Source organism: Carex rostrata, chromosome 4 (genome assembly GCF_964058835.1).
Source record: "Carex rostrata chromosome 4, lpCarRost1.2, whole genome shotgun sequence".
Lineage (NCBI taxonomy): Eukaryota > Viridiplantae > Streptophyta > Magnoliopsida > Poales > Cyperaceae > Carex > Carex rostrata.
Genome location: NC_135921.1, coordinates 1,867,940 through 1,888,850, shown reverse-complemented (window position 1 = coordinate 1,888,850; position 20,911 = coordinate 1,867,940). Strand labels below are relative to the sequence as shown.

At 31.1% G+C, this 20,911-nt stretch overlaps 2 protein-coding genes and 1 long non-coding RNA gene across 3 annotated transcripts in view; 2 read left to right on the top strand and 1 right to left on the bottom strand.

Annotated features, from left to right (window-relative positions):
- Positions 1–12,570, top strand: part of LOC144552639 (MADS-box transcription factor 23-like) — a 58,511-nt gene extending 45,941 nt beyond the window's left edge. Inside the window, exon 9 of the mRNA XM_078300630.1 lies at positions 12,414–12,570. The gene's annotated coding sequence lies outside the window, so the exon portion shown is untranslated. The remainder of the gene's footprint in view (positions 1–12,413) is intronic.
- On the top strand, positions 1,265–12,570 carry LOC144552640 (MADS-box transcription factor 23-like). The gene is made up of 8 exons (XM_078300631.1): positions 1,265–1,563; positions 4,245–4,326; positions 10,759–10,820; positions 10,993–11,092; positions 11,203–11,244; positions 11,572–11,655; positions 11,803–11,960; positions 12,388–12,570. Exons 1-8 carry the CDS (start codon positions 1,382–1,384, stop codon positions 12,401–12,403), a joined length of 726 nt encoding a protein of 241 aa, XP_078156757.1. The 5' UTR covers positions 1,265–1,381; the 3' UTR covers positions 12,404–12,570.
- Positions 9,992–16,282, bottom strand: LOC144552641 (uncharacterized). Its single transcript, XR_013511184.1, has 3 exons — positions 16,045–16,282; positions 13,445–13,502; positions 9,992–10,834 (listed from the first exon to the last, which is right to left on the bottom strand). It is a non-coding gene; the product is annotated as an uncharacterized LOC144552641 (long non-coding RNA).
- Positions 16,283–20,911: the final 4,629 nt, after the last annotated feature.

The following is a 20,911-nucleotide window of genomic DNA, read 5'->3' as shown; positions in this document are numbered from 1 at the left end:
CCAAAATTGTCTAAAAATAACAGTTTTGTAAAATACTTAATAAATAGTAAAAAATCAAAAAAATATAAAATTTGATCTTAAAGCGCATTTTAATATAGAGATCATGTTTAACGGTTTGAATTAACTATTTAAACTTTAAAAATTACAAAACCAAATTATTATAAGATGTTGTTACTTTCAGATGTTGCAAGCAGTGGATCCCTCCTCCTATGTATATGCATATGTCAAATGTTTAAAAAAGCGGAATAGCTAAGCAATAAAATTTAAAGAAAAGGAGACTTCATTGCTTTTTTTAATTCTGTTGGATGTCTAATCAACCTTGATTTGAAAAGGTAGAAACTTGGGAGGGCATGAACTGTGCTTTGGGGAAGGACACGCGTCGGCGATCCATATGTAGAGACTGCTGTCATGGGAGATGCCATAGATCATGCCATCGTGCTCCTCACTTCTATTTCTTATTAGAGAAAGGAACCGAGCAGTGTCGTCATTTTGTAAGTATTTAATGGTATAAATAGAAAAGAGACTAGTACCGCCAGGTTATTGGTTGAACTACCTATCCTTGCCTCCATTTGCTCACAAAAATGGAGATTAAAAAAAAACAAACCACCAGCTTTCTCTTTTTTATTTTTGGTTTCTTCCAAAGGAATAAATCTATTGGTGCAATATATACTAGTTTGGTTTTTTGTTAGAAATTGATGATAATTTAATGAAAATATGAATTCTTTATTATTAGTTTACAATAAAAAAAAAAAAAAACATCAGTTTTACCTTACCCATATAGAACTTTCATAATTAATGGTTTTTTTTTCTATTTGAAATAATTTTCTCTCTAATGTCAAAACATCTAGAACTCTAATTCGTGAATAAATATCTTTAGAAATGTACTCAATTAATTAAAAACTAAAAAAAAAATCATCAATTGAACATTACTTTTTTCTAAACCAATAGATTCTTATTAAATTCCGTGTTTTCAGTATTATGTAATTGTCTTTTTTTAAATGTTAAACTTATATTCTTTACATAAGAGATGAGACCTATCATTATGTTCTGAAATGCATTCTAATTGAAATTGACTAAAAAAATTATGCATCAGTAGTGTTCTGTAATTAAGTAGGAGTGTAGGACAGCAAAATACAACCCATAAAATGGAGATCTTCGTTTCAAAAACGAAATGGAGAAATGAATTGACCATTAGGGCAAAAGCAACAGCTGCCTCTTTCTATTTGTGTACATAAAATAAAAGGGTACTGATTGAATCAGAAACCTTGAAGCACCAAATTCAGAAAGACTTCTTTCCTCCTTTCTCTCTCTCTCTCTCTCTCCTCCCAGACACAAGTTAGAAATCGAAAGATCTAGAACAAAAATTAAAGAGAAGGAACATATGGGGAGGGGGAAGATAGTTATCAGGAGGATCGACAACTCGACAAGTCGTCAGGTAACTTTCTCAAAGCGGCGCGGTGGTTTGTTCAAGAAGGCCAAGGAATTGGCCATCCTTTGTGATGCCGAGGTCGGTCTTGTCGTCTTCTCCAGCACTAGCCGCCTCTATGAATATGCCAGCTCCAGGTTTGTGTGTGTTTGTTTCTGTATATGAGAACTAAATTCCTTAGAACATGTTCACTTCCTTAATTTGATCAGGTTGGTTATTAATTTTTTTTTTCTTGATTTAGGTGTCATTTACAAGAATTTATTATTTCAGTATTTGACAGTTTATAGGTACAACCATGCATCATGTCTCTGACTTCTTATAGATCGATCTCCTTTTGATCTCTCACAATCTATACGATTGTTTTTTGTTTCCGGACCTTAATTTCATGTCCAGTTATATTTATTCAATAATTAGATCCCACTATGCCTATGCAAATAGTAAGCATTGAATTGTCAATCATTCTTTTTTTTCTTTTTATTTTACCTCTGATCTTTCTTTCCATCTCTCTCTTTTTATTTCGTAGTCAGTGAGAATTTATTGTATGAGTTTGATACCGCACAACTGATCAGAGGATTTTATCAGTTCCTTTCTTAGTTATTTAATTTTCTTTGATTTTTCTCTATGGCTCTATTTTAGTTTGAGTACTATAGACTTATAATCTTAATTTCTCAAGAAGCCTACTTTAGTGATTCCACCAGTAAATATATATTTGCTATTTCTATTTCATTATCTTTCATTGCTATAGATATATAATAATATATCAACCGAACATAAATGTTGTCATATTACATCTCTTACCAGCATGGATTTATTTACTTTAATCCAACATTTCTTTTCGTAAGTACTTCCATCACATAAAAAAATATGCTACTTGAAAATTAATTTTTATTTAATGGTTTGCTTTGGATTCCTGTACTTCTGTCTACCCTTTTGTAAGTTGCCACTGATCTATCAGTCAGCCTTTTGAACTTTTTATTACTTGTATGAAACTCTATCTGCTAAAATATTTTATCAGGATCTTTCATTAATCCAGTTATGTCATATATATATATATATATAGAGAGAGTTAGGCTGGGGTGCTATGGATAGCATAGTGGCCTCTATGCTACGGCTCAATATTCGAGTTTTCAAAATCCAAACGGTCGATCCGAACCGTTCATCTTATTCTCCATATTAATATCTGCTTGGAGACCAAATTTTACATTTTTCTGAATTTTTTTACTATTTATTAAGTATTTTACAAAATTGTTGATCCAACGGTGGCTGCACAAAATAGGTAAAACCGTTGGATTAGCGATTTTCAAAGTGGCTTAATAAATAGTAAAAAAATTCAGAAAATTATAAAATTTGGTCTCCAAGCAGATATTAATATGGAGAATAAGATGAACGGTTCGGATCGACCGTTTGGATTTTGAAAACTCAAATATTGAGCCGTAGCATAGAGGCCACTATGCTATCCATAGCACCCCAGCCTAACTCTATATATATATATATATATATATATATAGAGGTAGGCTAATATACAATCGATTGTTCCTTGCCTCCCGTGCAACCAAGTCATTTTTCAATTTTTAAAGTCCAAATGATCGATCCAAACCGTTAGATGTGATCTCCATATTAAAATGTGCTAGGAGACCAAACTTTACATTTTTTGGAATTTTTTTACTATTTATTAAGCCACTTTGAAAATCGCTGATCCAACGGTAGCTTCTGATTTTACTGTTTGGTTAAGCTACCGTTGGATCAGCGATTTTCAAAGTAGCTTAATAAATAGTAAAAAAATTCCAAAAAATATAAAATTTGGTCTCCTAGCACATTTTAATATGAAGATCACATCTAACGGTTTGGATTGATCATTTGGACTTTAAAAATCAGAAAACGACTTGGTTGCACGGGAGGCTAGGAACAATCGATTGTATATTAGCCTACCTCTATATATATATATATATATATATAAGGAGTTAGGCTGGGGTGCTATGGATAGCATAGTGGCCTCCCGTGCTACGGCTCAATATTCAAGTTTTCAAAATCCAAACGGTCGATCCGAACCGTTCATTGTTTAATCCATATTGAAATGTGCTTGGAGACCAAATTTTACATTTTTTTGAATTTTTTTGCTATTTATTAAGATGGTTTGAAATCGCTGTTTTCCAGTGGTGCAGAATTTTAATAAAAACAGCGATTTTTAAACCATCTTAATAAATAGCAAAAAAATTCCAAAAAATGTAAAATTTGGTCTCCAAGCACATTTCAATATGGATTAAACAATGAACGGTTCGGATCGACCGTTTGGATTTTGAAAACTTGAATATTGAGCCGTAGCACGGGAGGCCACTATGCTATCCATAGCACCCCAGCCTAACTCTATATATAAGATCCAGATCTAGTTTAGGTTTACATAAATTAGTAATACATTCTTTATTTATTTGATTATTTCCATTTTCACCCTTTTGTTTGATACCAGGTCAAATAATGGGGTACCTTACTTTTCAATAAAAAAGGTTATGTCAGAAGTCAGATATAAAAGCTAATTTATTTACTATGTTCTCTGTTGTTACTGGCAGCTAGCATGAAAAATGTTATAGAAAGATATGGCAAAGCAAATTAAAGAAGAGCATCAATATATATAAGATCCAGATCTAGTTTAGGTTTACATAAATTAGTAATACATTCTTTATTTATTTGATTATTTCCATTTTCACCCTTTTGTTTGATACCAAGTCAAATAATGGGTACCTTAGTTTTCAATAAAAAGGTTATGTCAGAAGTCAGATATAAGAGCCATTTTATTTACTATATTCTCTGTTGTTACTGGCAGCATGAAAAATGTTATAGAAAGATATGGCAAAGCAAAAGAAGAGCATCAACAAGTCATGATGAATCCTAATTCTGAACTTATGGTATGTGAAATTACATTACTTGAACATTCATTTGTTTTGTTTCTTTGCCTAAATTAGTTTTCATTACTAGCAATGAAATGTTACTGAATGTTCAAGTTTCATCTAAATTATATTTGGGAGGTGAACATACCAAAGAAAGTGGATATATATATCACTTTTTTATTCATTATTTACCTGAATATCAAATTTCAAAGAGAAAGAACGGCATGCACAACTAAGAATGCATACAACTGTTTTTTCTGTATAAATAAAAGCGGGTATAATCCGACCGAAACCATCAAGAGTTGGAAACAAGCCTAGGTCCCTCCTCCATTCCCTCCACCTGACCTTGCTGAGCTGAAACCACCCTCATAGTGACCTGATCCGACAAGTCATTAGTATCATAAAGGCAAAATCAAAGTGAGGTTAAAAAATGAACCATCATTTTTAATCTTACACCAAAAGAAAGTTAGTGTTATAATAGATGAGCCAATAGCTTTTAGAGATTTTGTAGAAGATCTAGTCCCTAAAATATAATTTCTCTCTCAAGCAATATTGTCCACAAAGTTGCTCTTCTAAATAATTCTACTAACAATTAATCTATCATTTAAGGAAATGTAAGCATCAATTAATCAATTAATTCTAAATCTTAGAAGGCAATCCATTGCCATATATAAGAAATAACATAACAAGTTAAAAAGAGTTAATTAGGAGACCTACACCTTGTTTGGATGGAGAGTAGAGGGAGGGGAGGTGAAGAATAGAATGAAATGGATTGGAATAGAAAGAAAGATTATCATATTTAACTTTTTTATGTTTGGATGATTAATTAGAAAAAATATATTTAATTTTTCTTTATGTTATATTTCTTATTTGGTTAGTTAAAATTTAGAAGGTTAATGAGAAATTCAGTGGGTGTTGTATGATTATGACAAAGAAGCTTGAAGTAAATTATATAGGTAAGATATAAGGTTGAACATTTTGTGCCATATTTTCTCTGAAAATGTTTGCATCAAAATTTATTTCCATCTGTTACACTCCAAATCGGGAGGTAAATTAATTCTATTGATTATAATTATGCAAGGTTAAACCTTTCCGGCTTTACCCTCGTTTACCATTCACCTCGAACATAATTTTATCAACCAAACACAATTTGAGGAAAAAAAACTCTTTTCTTTCCATTCCCTCCCTTCCTCAACTCTCCATCCAAACAAGGTGTTAGGGTAACCACAAAAAGATAACCAACATCACCCTGCTAGCTTCTCTTATATTGTGACTAACTACAAGTATTTTTTTTTTTTTAAAAGGAACGTTATTTGTTTTCATCCAGATAGTATCATAATCATGATTTGGGTACTCTTTCACAGTCTTAACCAATTATATAAAGAGTGTACATAAATTGTTTATGTTGATGTCCATCTCCACAGAATTTGATCCTGTAGAATTGTCTATGGAATTAAAATAAGTGAAAATAAGCAGAGAAGTCATGCAATTTCTGAATAGCCTTGCCAATAAGCTGTCTTTTAAAATGAATACGCAAGTGTTTGTGAGCAAGAGCCGTAGCCAAGTATTTTAAGGGTTTGAAAAGTTGAAACTATACAACTTGTCGGAAGTGTTTTAAAACGTATCTCTAACATATTCTGGGTATTTCTTCTAGATTTTTGTTCCATTTTGAATATTCCATTAGATGTAGTTCATCCTTCCATAAGCTTAGATTAGCTACGAAACCATATAAATATTGGTAGTTTGCATCATCCCATTATTACATGACAAGAAGAGCATTATATATTTCATCTTCCCAAATGATTATATATACTTCACCACAGCATTGATCTAATTCACTGTTTGTGTGACTTGTTGTTGAATTGAGACTTGTAACGGTTAGCGCGCTATAGACGGTCGCATTGATCACCTTTTAACTTAATCTCCAGCTTGACTTGAAAACAAACATATACTTCAATATTTTCTGAGCTTTCTGATGCCTCTTAATTAGTATCTGAGAATGTATACAGTAATGAACTGGGCTTACTAATCACACCTGTTGCAATGTATAATTTTAATTAGGGATTGATTTAAGAGAAAGGAGGTACAAAGAGGAAAATTAGCTAGGCTTGGAGAAAAAGTAGGGAACTGACACAAAACAAGTAATTTGTTAAAAATTGACCAAATTATTATTGATTTTGCAGATATATATGATTCTTCAAAAAAAAAAAGGACCTAACTTGTTGTAAAGAATTACACCCCAAGTAAGGTCAAATTTAAGTATTGAATTAAAGAACTTTTAAAATAAATAAATAAAATCAATTTGTTGAACTATAACAAGGTTTTTGAATGTGCTTATTTGTGTTTTTTATCTCAGAAAAGTTAATTAAGTTCAAAGCTGAGTATCAAGAGAAATTTTTAAACTCCATAAAAGTTTAAATAAATTAATTGAAAATTAAAAAGTAAATTTATAAGTATGGTAATACTAGCCTAACAATCAAGTTTCATGTATTTTAAATATTATTTGATGATGCGTCAAGAACCTTTAATTTAAAATTGTTGAAATTTCAATTCAATTGATGTATGGCAAATATACATCAATTCTCTTTTTTTCTATAAACATGATATATGCATAATATAGTTCCATGTCTATAATATTGGATTTCAAATTTAAATTTTATATTTTAAAATTGTCAAAATTTTCAAAATAAAGAATTATCAAGTGATCATCCTCATTAGTGGAATTCTGTCACTTCTCTCTTTTTAAATTTTTAACCAGAAAAAAAGCCCTCAATTCTTCTCACCCTTCTTCTTGATATTTTATATTCATTAGCAAAACAATTCTTGGCCAATCAGTTGATTTCGTATTGAATTAATTAATAGGAGAACTCGGTTTTATTCACATTTGACAACCATGACTGTTTGTTTTGTTCTTTTCTTTTCTTTTATTTTCTGCTCTGATCCTATTTTCCAGGACTTATAGGAGAATTGGTGAAACACAGAATTGTTTCTAACTAACAGCCATTATCCTCCTTTTGGTTTTGAAGATTTTAGCAGCTTTGGCCTAAATCATCATTAGGGGTGTAAAGAGATAGATAAGAACCTCTTGTGGTCCATTGTCTAACGTTATATAATATATATATATATATATATAGAGAGAGAGAGAGAGAGAGAGGTGGGCTACGGTGAGTTGCGAAGTAAAACGCGTTTCTACTTCACGCCGTATTTTTATTTTGAAAGTCCAAATGACCGATCCGAACCGTTAGATGTTTAATCCATATTGAAATGTGCTTGGAGACCAAATTTTACATTTTTTGGAATTTTTTACTATTTATTAAGCATTTTTGAAAATTGTTGTTTTGTTGTGAACAGTAAAAAACAGTAAAATTTTCTGGACCATCAGATCAGCGACTTTCAAAATTGATTAATAAATAGTAAAAAAATTTCAAAAAATGTAAAATTTGGTCTCCAAGCACATTTCAATATGGAGAACAAGATGAACGGTTCGGATCGACGTTTTGAACTTAAAAATCGCAAAATATGAGCGTGAAGTAAAATAGTCGCTTTACTTTGCAACTCACCGTAGCCCATCTCTCTCTCTCTCTCTCTCTCTATATATATATATATAGAGATAGGCTAATATACAATCGATTGCACCATGCTTCCCGTGCAACCAAGTGGTTTTCCGATTTTTAAAGTCCAAATGATCGATCCGAACCGTTAGATGTGTTCTCCATATTAAAATCTGCTTGGAGACCAAATTTTACATTTTTTGGAATTTTTTTTTACTATTTATTAAGCCACTTTGAAAATCGCTGATCCAACAGTAGCTTCTGATTTTTACTGTTTGGCAAGCCACCATTGGATCAGCAATTTTCAAAGTGGCTTAATAAATAGTAAAAAAATTCCAAAAAATGTAAAATTTGGTCTCCAAGCAGATTTTAATATGGAGAACACATCTAACGGTTCGGATCGATCATTTGGACTTTAAAAATCGGAAAACCACTTGGTTGCACAGGAGGCGTGGTGCAATCGATTGTATATTAGCCTATCTCTCTCTCTCTCTCTCTCTCTCTCTATATATATATATATATATATATATATATATATATATATATATATATATATAATGGGAAAATGAACGTACAATTTGTGGTCCATTGTCTAACGTTATATAAATATAAATATATAATGGGAAAATGAACGTACAATTTGTGGTCCATTGTCTAACGTTATATAAATATAAATATATAATGGGAAAATGAACGTACAATTTGTGGTCCATATCTGATTAAAACTAAACAGAGGGCGACAACTTGTGGTCCATACCTCATCATTCTAACTAAGCATGCTATATATATAAATAAAATGGGAATATGAACATACAATTATCGGTCCATTTGTATAATGGGCTTTTATCGCTTGGTCTTCCCAGCCCAATATTATGGGCTTAACAAGGCCCATCACAGTATTATTTATTATTTAAGAACAAATTTTAGTATTATTTATTATTCCCGTGTTCGTGTTGTGGCTCCACATGTCAAGCACTCGAGTGTAACATACTACGGATAGTAACTTTACAAGTGACATGTCATTTCAAAAATTTATGAAATTTGCACGGCCCGACACGCCGTGCCTTGTACGTGTCGTGTACTAAGTACGGAGTACCAAAGTTAACTCACAACTCCCCGAAGTTTCGGAGTTCAGATCTAGTACGGTACCCTACCTTATGGAATGAGATCTGTATCGTCCATTTTAATCTGGCACGAAACTTCAAGCCGACCCCCTATCTAGTCTAGGTCTTCTATGAAGTTTTAGAGGTCATTGAATTCCCATTTTGTTTGACCACAGACACTGAATTTCCCCTTGCAAAAGATATAGAAAGGACAAAGGAGGATTATACCGACCATCATATCTTGGGAATTTGTTGAGAAATTACAATGAAAATTTTCAAGATGAATAAAAAATATTAATATTCCTTTATGTTTAAACCAAACATCAAGAGAATGATATTTTTTTGAGAAACCCACCTATTTCATTGAAATCATAGGATCAACAGAGAAACACCACAGGTGTTTGACTGTTGTTACAAAAAAAAAAAAAAAAAACTAATATAATACTTGAGTAATTTTTTTAACCTTGGCATCTAAAGACATAGCAGCACATAAACTGAGATAATACAAAAAGGCACAAGGAACCTAACAATTCTAACTAATATATCTATTAACACAAACTAGTCGGATCACATTTAACTAATTTGATCAAAAATCAGTTGTTCCTTCTCCAAACCCAAGCCTGTTTACCAGTATCTCTGGTTCCGGAGCTGAGTAATTCTTCCTGACCCTGGTGCACTTCAACCTGGCTCCAGAGCGAGTAAATAGTGCCTAATGTTTTTAGTGAAGGAATTGAGCCTTGGTTAAAGCAAAAAATATTCCTTCCTAGCTGGATGATCCAAAACACAGATCCTCCAATCAGTTTCACCATTATCAAGAGAATATCAGATTGAATATTCTTTTCTGCCGTAATATGTAAATTGAATAAAAGCATGTGAAAATATTAAATTCAGTTCCTCCCTACCCTTAATAATCCATGTCTTATTCACTGCTCAGCCAAATTACAATCACCTGTCATGCTCTCTTTTGGGTGTTATTACCACACACACAAAAAAACACATGGAACAAAAGAACATGAAGCACGTAGAATATATAACCAGCAGTACGAATAATGAATTTACACACTCTTGTTTAGAATAGTATGTATAAATATATGACAAAGAGGAAGAAAAAAAATGCAAGAAAAACAGAAGGAAATTATTAAAAAAAAATGCACATCTTTACAATTACAAGCCCATTTGGACTGAAAACTACAGAAGTGAATCCTGGCATTTAGCTATTGCTTCAGTTAACTAACAAGTATACTCAAATTGCCAAATGTAAAACGATAGTATAGAAATTATACCCTGACAGTAAACTGCTAAGGGCATTTTAGTCTAAAAATGACCAACTGACATACTTCTTGCTTGAGGAAATAAATCTGCTGCGATCCTACCGGATCGCAGGTCCCTGCGATTCTAATCTCAGCCGTTTATATATTTTGAGATTCGTGCACAAAAACTATCTCTTTTTAAGATTCCCACACTGTAATAAATGAAGGGTTGCTTGAATGGCTTAAACTAAAGGTTATTCATATGGCATAATGTCAGGTCCCTTTCACATGATTTTCACATGAAATCTTTAAGCTTCTCTTGGTAAAATACAGGACATTTAACATGGCTTGTTCGAAAAGGATATTAAGACTACCTTGCCCAACCACAGCTGGTATTTTTGTGGTATTATGTAGCCAATATTGGTACTATATACCAGGTATAAAAACCCATCCACATAAATCTTTCTCAGGCTATATTTAACTAGTGGAGAGAACAAATTTAATTAAACCTGTATAAATTATAAACATATTTGAATTTGTGTGCAGATCTGGCAAAGGGAGGCAGCAAGCTTGAGACAACAACTGCAAACTTTGCAAGAAAATCATAGGTACTTCATCAAACCTATTAAAAAATATATATATATGTTAGTGAGTCAAATATTTAGCAATAATCGTTTGTATGTATACAGCTACAATGACCAAACAAAATACATATGCTTATTAATTGGAAAAAGGATATACTTATGATACATAAATTATGTTCTACAAAATGGTAAACAGGCAATTGATGGGACAGGAGTTGTCTGGGCTAGGTTTAAAAGAGCTTCAAAGCCTAGAAAGCCAGCTGGAGATGAGCATGCATGCTGTGCGTGCCAAAAAGGTTGTTCCTATAATTATTTAAACTTAAAGCCCTACAAAGAACTCTTAATGATATTACATCTTTTAAGCAAGTTACTCACCAAAAAGATTTTTTGTTTCTTTTTATAACAGGACAATCTTCTGATTAATGAGATCCAGGAGCTAAATAGGGAGGTTAGAACTCCAACTTATTTGTTTTCTAAATATGTTAAAAATTTCCGTTTAACCAGCCCTTTCATGCATTGAAACCCCAACTCTAACCAACATTTAGGTCATTAATTTTGCAGCCCAACTTTAGTACAACTAAAGTCCCAAGTCCGCAATTATGCCTATAAATTTATATCTAAATTATCAAGCTAAGGTTCCACAAGCAATAAGTTACAATATTATAGAAAAGCCTAAAAGGACCAAAAGCACCCAAAAATTATTAGGCTGCACATATGATACCTCTAAAATGTATATCAGTGCACTGATCTCATATAATTGCGCCTAATTTAACAGGGGAGCTTAAAACAACAGGAGAATGCCGACCTCTATAAAAAATTAAACCTAGCTCGCCAAGAAAACATGGATCTCTACAAGAAGGTAAACAGACATGACACTTCATAGAATCGATAATTTCAGCATATGGTACCTACAAGATCACAGCACCAGTAGAACTTATGGTGCTGGTACCTAAGTTAAGAAGTGTGCACATTTTTATTTTTTTCCCATTTCTTTTTGTTTTGACAGTTGAATAAAGCAGGAGGAAGTGGGGTCCAGCAACAAAGTTCAGACCAAAACAATTCTGATGGTGGTTATAGAATAACAAACAGTGGTGATGCAAGCGTACCAGTCCATCTCGAACTAAGCACTAGACAGACCACAAGCGGCGATGCCCCGATTTTAGGGTAATTTGTTATTATTCACTATTGTTATATAAGTATATTGATTGGTGACCAATAAAAAAATGGTTACAATATGGATCAAGTGTGGGCCAGCACTTTGTGGACTTGTAATATCTTAGATAGGAGAAAATCACTATTTTTATTAAGTGATTTTCTACCTATCTAAAAAAAGAGTAAAAAAAATGTAAAAAAATGTAAAATTTGATCTACAAGTACTTTCATATGGAGATCATGTTAAACAGTTCAGATCGACTATTTGGACTTTGAAAACGGAGATATTAGTCCATAGTACGGACCAATCTGCGCTATGCATAGTACCATGGCCTCACTCCAATATTTTTATCTTAGCTCAATTTCTCTACCTATATCAAATTCAATGAGTGATAACTAACACAACTATCTTTGCCTTTTTTTCCATTAACTTCAACAGGCTTCGACTGAACTGAGGCAGCGAAGTGTGAAATTGTCAGCATGTCAAGCAACCTCTCTATTATTCATTAGAACACTAAGTTCAAATTTTTAGATTTTGAACTGTAAAGCTTGCTTTGACAATTTGATTTGTAATAAGTAGACAACAAAATGAAGTGGCACTAAGAAAATTATATATGTTTCTTATGATACTTCTCCATTACTGTGTTGCTAGCTCGAGGGCTTTTCTTCTTTCTTTTTATTTTTGAGATGATATGTTGTATGCATTCTGGGCCTAATAGAACCTGACACTCATGTTACAGCTAAAAATCACAATACCAGTCATGGCGTAGTAAACTATAATTAATTTGTGATTATCTTATGGTAGTGTGCTTATTCTTTTTTCTTCTTAGCATGTAAACCATTGTTGAACTTTTGGAGGACCAATATATGAAACAAACTAACAACAAAGTATGGCACAAATATACTTATAATTAAATTATATATTTGGGCTCCGTTTAAACTAGGAGAAACCTCATCCTTGAAAAGTACAAAAATTCCTTCTATAAATTAATAAAATTTCAACTCTATGTGCAAAAGATAACCACCAACACAAATTTGTGAAATTATATGATCCAACAAGTTACCAAAAAAATGAACCAACTGTTACTACAAAAGCAAGTTAACAAAAAGTATTTATTGTAATAATATGTTCCACACTCATGGTTTTCCATTTGATTACCGCAATAATAAAGATTATTTATTTGATAATATTTAGACATGCAACTTATGCAGGGTTATACTTGTCCATAATTGACAGATGAAATATTTTCCATCAGACTGCCTAAAGCTACGTATCGTTAGCGTAAATCTATAAAAAACTTTGGTCTCAGTTGCAAACATGAGAAACATTCGTTGTTATATGAGTTTAATTTGCAAAGAAGCCCCTCTCTCTCTCCTCCACAATATCCAAAACAGCATGCTAGGCAAATATAACAATTATTCAAGGTTATTTACTCATGATTTGCTACTCCCTAATTGCTTAACAAAAGTGCACATCATAGAGGATTGGTTTTTACCAGTATCTTGCAAGATATGCAGCTGTTGCCTCAAGCCTGCTGACACCATTTGTAAAACCTAATAGAGAAAAAGAAAACAGATTAGATGTTATTATCAACTCTAATTCCAAGAAGTACACTGGTAGAACCAATACATACAATTGGTAACACCTTACTGGCTGGTTACAGAAACCCAGCAAGGCCTATTTGTATAATTATTGTACTAGATACTGGTTTGAGCTACAGAATATCAATCACATAAAATGCAAAAGAACCTATGATGAAAAAAGATTCAATGACCACTGGTCCACTACAATTTAAAACAGGTCTCCTTTTTGAGTCAAAATATTGGAGAATTTTAAAATAATAAAAAATGTTTATATTACAAACTATTGCAAAACAATTGTCCAGTCAAAATTAGAGCCATAAATTAGCATTGCCAATTTGGAAATCAAGAATAAAATTCCAATCAAGACCAGAAAGATTATTCAATCCTCTCATATGTACTTGCTATAACCTACCACTAGCTTAGTACTACAAAGCATGAATATAAGATCTATCAAGGATACTGGCGCACGGGAAACAAAACTTTTGTTTCAGTGATGAAACGGGTGGATTTACCACTTATTTCAAAAAGAGAATTTCACTTCTGGCCCGGACAGAATTAACAATAGTAAGGACCAAATTTGGAGAATTCAATAGATATTGGTCAATTATCTTGCAAGTGCCAACTTACAATTATTAGAACCAAAATATGAGTATTTTAATTACTTCAGATATTGGGTTCAAGTGATTAGCACACAGATAAGAAGATGAAAACAACAAGAAGATCAAGTAGTAAATACCAAAATAATTATTTTATTGTCTAAAACATAATATATCCAACATGATATCACTGTTGCAACTGAAAGTGCAACCAATTCATACAATGATTAAATGTAAATTAGGCGACGAATCATATTAAATATATGCTATCTTAAAAGCTTAGGACCTTTGACCTAACCCCAAATTAGTTTTATACAACTTTTATAAGATTTAGAACAACAACACAGCATCACTAGAACCTCCCAAAAATTTTGAATACTATCCCTTCATATCATATGCCAACTTGCCAAGTTCATTTTATAAGCATGTAATTTGTCTGGTAATCTCTTATTATTTAGGGTTTCAACTTCATTGTTACAAAAATCATTTGAGAAAGGAGTCAAAAATTACAAATCAATTTATTTACCAAACAAGGATAAGTTATATACAAAAATAGAGATGTTTTATTATTTAATGAACAGATTATAGGCTGAATATCCAGCAAACAAAGATACGACGAACAGATGTTACTTGCAATTAACACAACTGAATATTCATCTGCCATTCGTAACTACTCCATACTTTAACCTAATCATCATTTTTTATGGTATTTAATCCAGTTTGGGAAAAAATGATTTAAAAATAAAATCATTCATGTGTGTCAAAGGGAGATATTGTTTGCAAAAATGCAAGGGCACTTGTGTCTTGCATGTATCATTGTTCTTGATTAAATCATGTGATAAATATCATTTAACATGAATTTCAATAATAATTAACTCACAAAAGAAAAAAATCTACTATGTAGAAAAAATTGAGTCATTGTGCACGTGCATGCACGTTGATGTGCATGTGTTTTAAGTTTAACAATACCTTGTTTCCATAATAATTTGCTTAGATTAGATGATGAGGAAATAAAGGCTTTGTTGTTGTTTGGGACGAAAGGCTTTGTTGTTGTTGTTGTTGTTGTTGTAGATGATGAGGAAATATTGCCCAATAAAGTTTTAACATGTAATGTCCAATTCCAAAAATTTAACTAAATTTGCAAACTGTATGCATGGATACGTGGTGGAATCAATCTTGTATATGAAAGCGGAAGCAAATAGTAAAATTTTCATGGTTACGTGATGCACTGCATTTGAAGTTCAATTTGTAATTTGGACATAATAATATATCTACTAATTATCTATCAAATTGTTTTCTGTGTAACTTTTCAAATTACCTTTAGTGAGTTGCAAGGGATGTGGGGATCATTTACTTACTAATGAAAACACATGGTATATTGCTATAATCAAAATGATATCCATTAATACAAGAATTAATAAGCTTGTTGCAACTAAAGACTCCAAAGTCATGAAACAACTCGATATGAAATGAAGGAAACACATGGTATTTTGCTGGGAACATTGATGCTATCTTTTCTGGTTTCAACTTAATTAATGTATGCAAGTTGTACTAAATTGGAACATCTTTCATTTAGAGAAATTAAGCAAGATAGTAAATTAATTAATGCATAGTTACATGAAATATGAAATCAAAAACAACAACACTCAAAATTTTGTAAATTTTTACTCTCTCTCCCTCAGACAGGGAAACAAACAAACACAAATAACAGTTCAATACACAATTTAATCAATCTTACATGATATGCATAATGCTTTTAATTATGAGTGACAAAGTAAACCCTAGTTTAGCTGAAAAGGAACCAAGCAGCAACACAATTCCTAGTAATCTAAAAGCTGAAATACCAAAGATTATTAAACCATTAATACAACTGAAACTACTAAAAAGAAAGACAATTCCAAAGAGAATTATCTTACCAAAAGAGGGTAGGCATCCAATGCACCACTTCTTCCAAAGAAAAAATAATGGCTGGTTTTGAAAATTCTCAGAAATTTGAATGGATATAGAGAAGTAAAGGTTTGAGCTTTAGATCTGGTACAAAGGGGAATTAAATTACTTGGGAATGTCGGAGGCTAAAGATCGAGCTACTGAATGAAGATACGAGAGAGAGAAGAGAGAGATATAGAGGCAGCGAAAAGAAAATATCACCCGCTTTGATGAATAAAAAAAATGGGAATCTGAAGGGTCGATTAGAGGCCACGTCGCCTGTTTAATTTTATAAGAAAATTATTCGTATGCCCCCTTTTAAAATGTTAAAATTGTGTTATACGTAAGGAAAACACCCTTTGTTCAAGAAAATAAAATATATGGTCCAAAACCCAAATCGTCAGATTGCCCTCTAGTGGACAATCAAATCCGGTTTTTTTATTAATACAAAAAATAAAAATAAAATATCCACAATGAAAAATTGTTTCACTAGATTTTGAGAAATAGAAAGAATATTATAGTTTGTAACGTTCAGGACACTGTAGTTGGATATTATAAATTATAACAGTCAGCTAATTTAATCACAAATGATTTATAATTAACAAAAAAACACTGTAGCTGGACGTTATGATGTCTAGCTATAGTGTTTTTCTTTTCTTTTTTTTTACAACAAATCATAGCAAAAAAACAAAAAACAAAACAAAAACCAATGTGCTGGACTTCATAGACCATAACGTCCAGCTACAGTGTTTTTTATTAATTAATGATTATTAACAATCGGATTAACTAGACATTATGGTTTATAACATCCAGCTACAGTGTCCTAAACGTTATAAACCATAACGGTTTTTCTATTTTTTGACATTTCACGAAATTGTATTCCATAATCAATATTTTTATTTTACTTTTATTTTTATCTATTAATACAAAAATCGGCAATTATTTTTCAACGCAGAAAATTCAAAACATTTACTCTTTTTATTTATAATTTTCTGAAAACAAATTGCAATATATACTTGTAGTTCAAATAATAGTAAAATTACACTACATCTTAAATTTTTGTTCTACTCAATGACAGTTTTCGACTTCACCCCTATTTATCCGTATAGTGTATATAATAAATTATCGCCTGATGGATTTTATTTTTACATATCAAAAATAATATTTAGGACAATTAGTTCCCTGTTTATAATTGTAGAAAACAATTCTAACAAAAAGAGTCATGTAAAATTCAATTAGTTGAGACAATGTTCGTCGTGCATGTTTCAAATGCTTCTATTTTCAATGTCTCCGTAATATCTTTTTTGACAGAGTAACTATTTTTATCTACCTTTTTAATGCGTAAATGACAACATTTGATCTTGACCGTCTAATTTTAAAATACATGCATCCAGATCAAGTAAGGTCCATGCTATGAATGGGGATTAGGAGGAGCCGTAATGACCTTTTCTTTTCTTTTCTTTTTTTCCCTCTCTCACCTCACAATTTTCATGATTCAAATATGTTTCCATAATATGAAATTTTCCAATTTCCACATCTTCCAAATTGGACTTTTCTAAACTAATATTCCTATAAATGCTAATACTAATCAGTATGTAATATTACATTTATCAGAAGTCAAAATTATAAATTTTCGCAAATCAATAATTCAAACTTTTTATTTTTATATTTCAAGATTCAAACTTTCACATTTATATTTTAACAAACATAAATGCCTAAGACAGTATGTTTTACAATCTAATTTTATTTTTTTATATTTAAATTATTACTTTTAAAATAATTCCAATTTTAGAATTTCTCAATATTTCAGTTTTGAAATTTTAAAATTAATGTTTCTAATACTTATAGATATCAAAATGCAAATTCAATATATAATTTTGGCTTTGCAAAATATGAGATGAAATAATTTGATACTTTAAAAATGCAGTCTAAGGTTTTGCCTTCCTAATTTCCAAAATTTGACAAATTTTCATCATATTTCAACAAATCAAAAGGCCAGTATTTTATAATATGAAAACTAAAAAATTTCGACCATAAAATCGTGAATGTTTCTAAAAATCACCGAATCCCCTGCTCCAACTCGAATTCGGATCACCTCCAGTATCGTAATTAGAATTACTAAACTCTAACTATTCTTTAATTGTGACATATATACCTTCTATATTTAAATAGACAACGAATTTCAATCGCTCAGTTGGGAGTTAATCTTAGTTCATTAGACCCCCTACGGTACCGTAGAGGATACAAACTCGATCCAACCCGCCAATGAATTTTTATTTGAGAATTGAATTCTAGATATAGTACCAGTATTATTAGACTTGGAGATGTTGTACATATAATATATATTTATGTACTTAATTGAAATTTAATCAAGTTCTTCATACCTACTTCTGTATAATTTGTGTGTTTACCATTCTATTAAAAAAATGAAGATAAATAAAAGGTTCTATGTGCATTATTATATTATTGGTGCTCTGATCTAGGAGCAATACCAAATTGTTTAAAAGAATGAATAAATTAAATTTGGTCTGTTTCCGGCTTACTTTCCCACAAACTGGCATTATTATATATCTACATATTATAAATTTATTAAACTATTTTTTACAATGCAAGTGGATTTGTGCTGTCCACCTTGGCACCTTGGTTCTTGCTATTTTTCTCTAATGATTACAAATTCCATATTTAGTCGGACAAACATCTCATTTACTGCTACTCAAATTTGATGCTCAAATACATATATACATATATTAAAATATTAAATGCTAAAAATGAATAAATAAAGTACTTTATAAATTTTTTTAATGCTTACTTCTATATTAAATGAATTCAAAAATTTAGAAATTTTATATAGAAATATATTTATTTATCGTTTAAAATTTTCATAATTAAATTTATTAAAAGACACAATGAACTTGGCAACACGTGGCACCAAACATTTGGGGGAGAAATCAGTCGGCCAGAGTAAGAATCAGCTTTTTATTTTGAGCCGTTGATTTCTAGATCCGAGCCAGGCATCTAGCAACTCAGATCGAGATAATTTATTTAGGTTTATATCACCATAAAGAATCTCTGAATCGGATTCTTTAAGACGAAACATGAAACGAGTGACTAAACTGATAGAAATGGGTAAAATAAGAGGCACTAAATTTTGCTTCATCTTTAGTAGTCGCAATCCATCCATTGAGAATTGTGCCGCGATCACGTGAGTTGGGACCACTGACACGTGGGGGCACATTGAAAGACAGAGCGACACGTTTACTTTATTGGAGAATGGGAGAAAAATATTTAAGCGAAAGAGACAGCGACACGTGTATTTGACTGTCGGATCCGATTATGAGATTTTTTTTGTTTTGTTCGTCCCAACCGTTTTTAATAATAATTCAGATTTGAATTGAAGTGATCTTAAAAAAAAGCAGCATCAAATTTGAGCTGTTAAAAAATATTTAAAAAGTCTGGAATGAAGAAAATCTACTATTCTAGAATAGTGGATTTGATTTTCATTAGAGAAGTTGATATTGACATTATTCATATTTTTTATTAACACAGAATTATCTATATATGTATAATATATGTATAATTTTATCATTTATTATTTATTATTTATTTTCTTTTAAAAGCGGCTTCTCTCTTATATGTTATTAACAAAAAAATCCATAATATTTGTTGCTCTCACATACATTACTATATGTTTTTATTTTCCTTGAAAATTAAATTTATAAAATAAATCAATATTCTGTATTCGTTATGTATATCTGATCACTTTTTAAAGATTTTATAGATAATATAAGAGTGAGATTTATTATATTATTATGATCTATCCACATTGTATGTATCGATGTATTTTATCAAGCTTCACAAGTTTTATTGACAATCAATTTAAAAAAAAATGACTAGTAACATTTTATCTTTATTTTCACAATAAAACAAGTAATTTAATTTTACATTAGTTTAAGCATTAAAAAAATTACATTAATTCTAAAACAATATATGAACTCAATATGAGTAAATGAAAGTAATAATGACGTCATATTTACTTTCTTTGAATTAACTACATGCAATTCTGTAATTTTCATAATTAAAATTCAATATACTGTTTTAGGTGTAGTTTGCTTGAATTATTCGTATTGCTTCACTAGTTCCTTCAATACATACACTGACAAAAGATATTTGTAAATTTTATTTAGTTATATTGTTATGAGTTTTAATATATAGCTTAAAATAAATGAGAGTTCGTTAAGTAAAATCAATATTTATTTCTTATATATGTCTCTTGAGTTGGTCTAAAATTTTAATATATCTAAATACAAAATTAGGAGAAAAAAAATGACAAGTGTATCTAATATAAATTACATTACGAAAATAAAAGATATGACAGGTGGAAAAAATATTTAGAGAAGGATTAGATTTTTAAACCTTTCTGTTGCGTATCTTGTGTAATAATTCGTACATGTGACCGTCAGCTGTCCTGAAAAGTAATCTGCGCTGACTTTAATCTTACGCCCTTCCACAGAAGATCTCAAAAGCCGATCAAATTACACGTGGAGAGGGACCCAGCCACAGACCAGTGGCTCGTGTCACACCTGCACGGGGTATTTCTGTGGATGGTTTTCTGTTTGTCTCTGTATTGCTGACTTGTGAAACTTTTACATTAATCCAGGAGTCTGATTTTATTAGATGGAAAAAGGAATTTTGTACTTGGTTTGTAAAACTTTCTCTGCAACTTACACGTTTTTTTATTTTTTAATTTTGATCAGATGTCTAAAACAATTACCTTTATCTTACACAAAATTACTTTTCTTTAATGTGTGAAGTTTTTTTAGAAAAAATAGCAACAGTGCCTTTCTAATTTTGTAATAT